The sequence below is a fragment of the Rhinichthys klamathensis genome, unplaced genomic scaffold (assembly GCF_029890125.1).
Source record: "Rhinichthys klamathensis goyatoka isolate OS25496 unplaced genomic scaffold, OSU_Roscu_1.1 h1tg000036l_1, whole genome shotgun sequence".
Taxonomy (NCBI): Eukaryota; Metazoa; Chordata; class Actinopteri; order Cypriniformes; family Leuciscidae; genus Rhinichthys; species Rhinichthys klamathensis.
Window position 1 is genome coordinate 8,348,492 of NW_026606584.1, and position 2,619 is coordinate 8,351,110.

Consider the following 2,619-nt stretch of genomic DNA (forward strand, 5'->3'; position numbering starts at 1 on the left):
TTTGTGTGAATTTACAATTTTGTATGCTTGCCAATTTTGTCTGCTTGCCTAACAGTTTACATTGCATTATTACATATTCATACACTGTCATGTCATTTGACCAATTAATTAAATAGTAATACAGACTGCAACTCGCGCAAACTATTGCTATTCGCCTTATTCACCTCGAACGTTCCATCGAGCCTGAGGGGTACACTTACCACTTCCGGTTGTTCTCACAACGCGATTTCTCTGTGCAATGGCGCCTCACTGCTGTGTTCCCCAATGCACTTCATCACACAGGAAAAAATCAAACAGAGGACAAACGTTTCACCGTTTCCCCAAAGATCATGGACTACGTCGACAATGGATAATAAACATCAGAAGGGATCCTGGTCGTAATTTTAAGGTAAGTTTGATTATGTCTGGTGCTGTGAGGCTGAGCCGTCTCCATAACGAGCTTGTATCACTAGCAGCTAAGTTAGCTAGGCTAGAACTAGCACGTTTTAGTAGATAGATTAAGGCAGAGAGCCAGGTTGTTGAAATATACAGCCTAGTCCAAAATTAGTAGTATGTTATTAAAATCTACCACCACAGATTTACTAGTATAAGCATATTCTGAGTGACCTTGTTTGTATTAGCTTCTAGTCACAAGCTAACCTAGGAAACACATCACATCACATCAGTTTTCCTAGCTAGGAGGAGGATGTACAGGAGTCAGATTGAGTCTGATCAATAAAATTATACATGTAAAAATGTTTATATGATCGTATTTTATTTGCTGATGCAGATAAACGCATACACAAAAGTGTGCTCGGAGCATTTCCTCCCAGACTGCATTGTGAAGAGCAAGACTGGCATCACCAAGTTGAAACAGGGAGCTGTGCCAACTGTGTTTGCATGGAGTTCTGTCAGACCAGAGAGGAGGAGTGTTGTTAGAACTGCAAGGTAGTATTAAGATGAATTAAGTTACTAGTTTGTAATGCATTTATTAACTGTGTAGTGACCGTATTTCTCTGTTGATGATTTCCAGTAATGTTTCCACGGATCTCGATGATCGACATGGTGTGAATGTGTTGAGGTACGTAAAAGATGTAATTGGTTACATGAATTGAGCATGAGTATCATTGTAAAACACCTAATGTGTCCATCAATATGTTTATCTTATACTTCCAGTGAAGAGACGCCCCCTCCGCACCCAGACCATGAGTATGCTGCACTGCCTCCCTCACTTCAAGATCAACTTGAGGAAGCCCGCAAGACCATCGGTGATCAAGAACTTTTAATTTTAGAGCTTCAACAAGAACGGTTTTTGATTTCAAATTTTCAAGGTGACGATAAACAGATTTCATTTTATACAGGGTTCCCAGATTATGATACATTTAAAGCTGTGTTTATGGCCCTGCAACCTACTGCAGAAAATATGGTGGGATGGAGTCAGGCTCAGCGACTTAAACATACAAGTGGGGAGGTACTTCGTCAAGGCTTTAGCGCCTCTAAATTGTCCACTATGGACCAGTTTTTTCTTTTTCTTTGTAGGTTGAGGCAGGGATTTCCTGAACAGGATCTTGCAACCCGTTTCCATGTATCACAGTCAACAGTAAGCAGGATCTGTGTGACCTGGGCCAATTTTTTGTATTTTATGTTGGGATCACTTCCAATGTGGCCTTCAAGGAAAACTGTGGATGAACTTATGCCAGATTGTTTTAAATGCACGTTCCCAGCTACTAGAGTTGTATTGGATTGCACAGAAATTCATGTACAGAAACCTAGTTCCAAGGTCCTTAACTCAGCGATTTATTCACACTACAAAGGGAACACCACATTTAAGGGCTTAATAGGTATTGCCCCCTCAGGTGAAGTGACTTTTGTCAGTGATTTATATACAGGTTCAATATCTGACAAAGAAATTACCAAAAAATCAGGTATTCTTTCTGTTCTTGAAGAAGGAGATATGGTAATGGCCGATAAAGGCTTTCTCATTAAGGACCTTCTCTCTGAAAGACACGTCTCCCTTGTAGTCCCTCCTTTTTTAGGCCCAAGTGGACACTTCACTGCAGACGAAGTACGAAAGACTCAAGCGATAGCAAGACTGCGAATTCATGTAGAGCGCGCTATTAGGCGGATTAAAGAGTACCATATTTTTGATAAAGTCTTACCCATGACACTGGTGGGCTCCGTTAACCAACTGTGGGCCGTCTGTGCCCTTTTAACTAATTTTCAAGGTCCTCTCTTTTAAAATTGTAATGTTAATGTAAATATCTACCAATGTTATGTAAATCTCTACAACTGACATCTTAATATCCACAAATGTATTCAAACCTTGAATAGAAAGTGTTCATCTTTATAAATCTGTACAAAGCCTTAACCATCATTATTGTTCTTTTTTATAAATCTGTACAAAGCCTTAACCATCATTATTGTTCTTTTTTATAAATCTGTACAAAGCCTTAACCATCATTATTGTTCTTCTTTATAAATCTGCACAAAGCCTTAACCATTATTATTGTTCTTTTTTATAAATCTGTACAAAGCCTTAACCATCATTATTGTTCTTCTTTATAAATCTGTACAAAGCCTTAACCATCATTATTGTCCTTATCATGGTCAGTGTATCACAGGATCAGTCCCTGTCAGACC

At 39.1% G+C, this 2,619-nt stretch overlaps 1 protein-coding gene across 1 annotated transcript; it reads left to right on the forward strand.

Annotated features, from left to right (window-relative positions):
- The first annotated feature begins 216 nt into the window (after positions 1–216).
- LOC130081141 (uncharacterized) lies at positions 217–2,320 on the forward strand. Its single transcript, XM_056246103.1, has 4 exons — positions 217–388; positions 770–927; positions 1,013–1,060; positions 1,156–2,320. Exons 1-4 carry the CDS (start codon positions 239–241, stop codon positions 2,216–2,218), a joined length of 1,419 nt encoding a protein of 472 aa, XP_056102078.1. The 5' UTR covers positions 217–238; the 3' UTR covers positions 2,219–2,320.
- Positions 2,321–2,619: the final 299 nt, after the last annotated feature.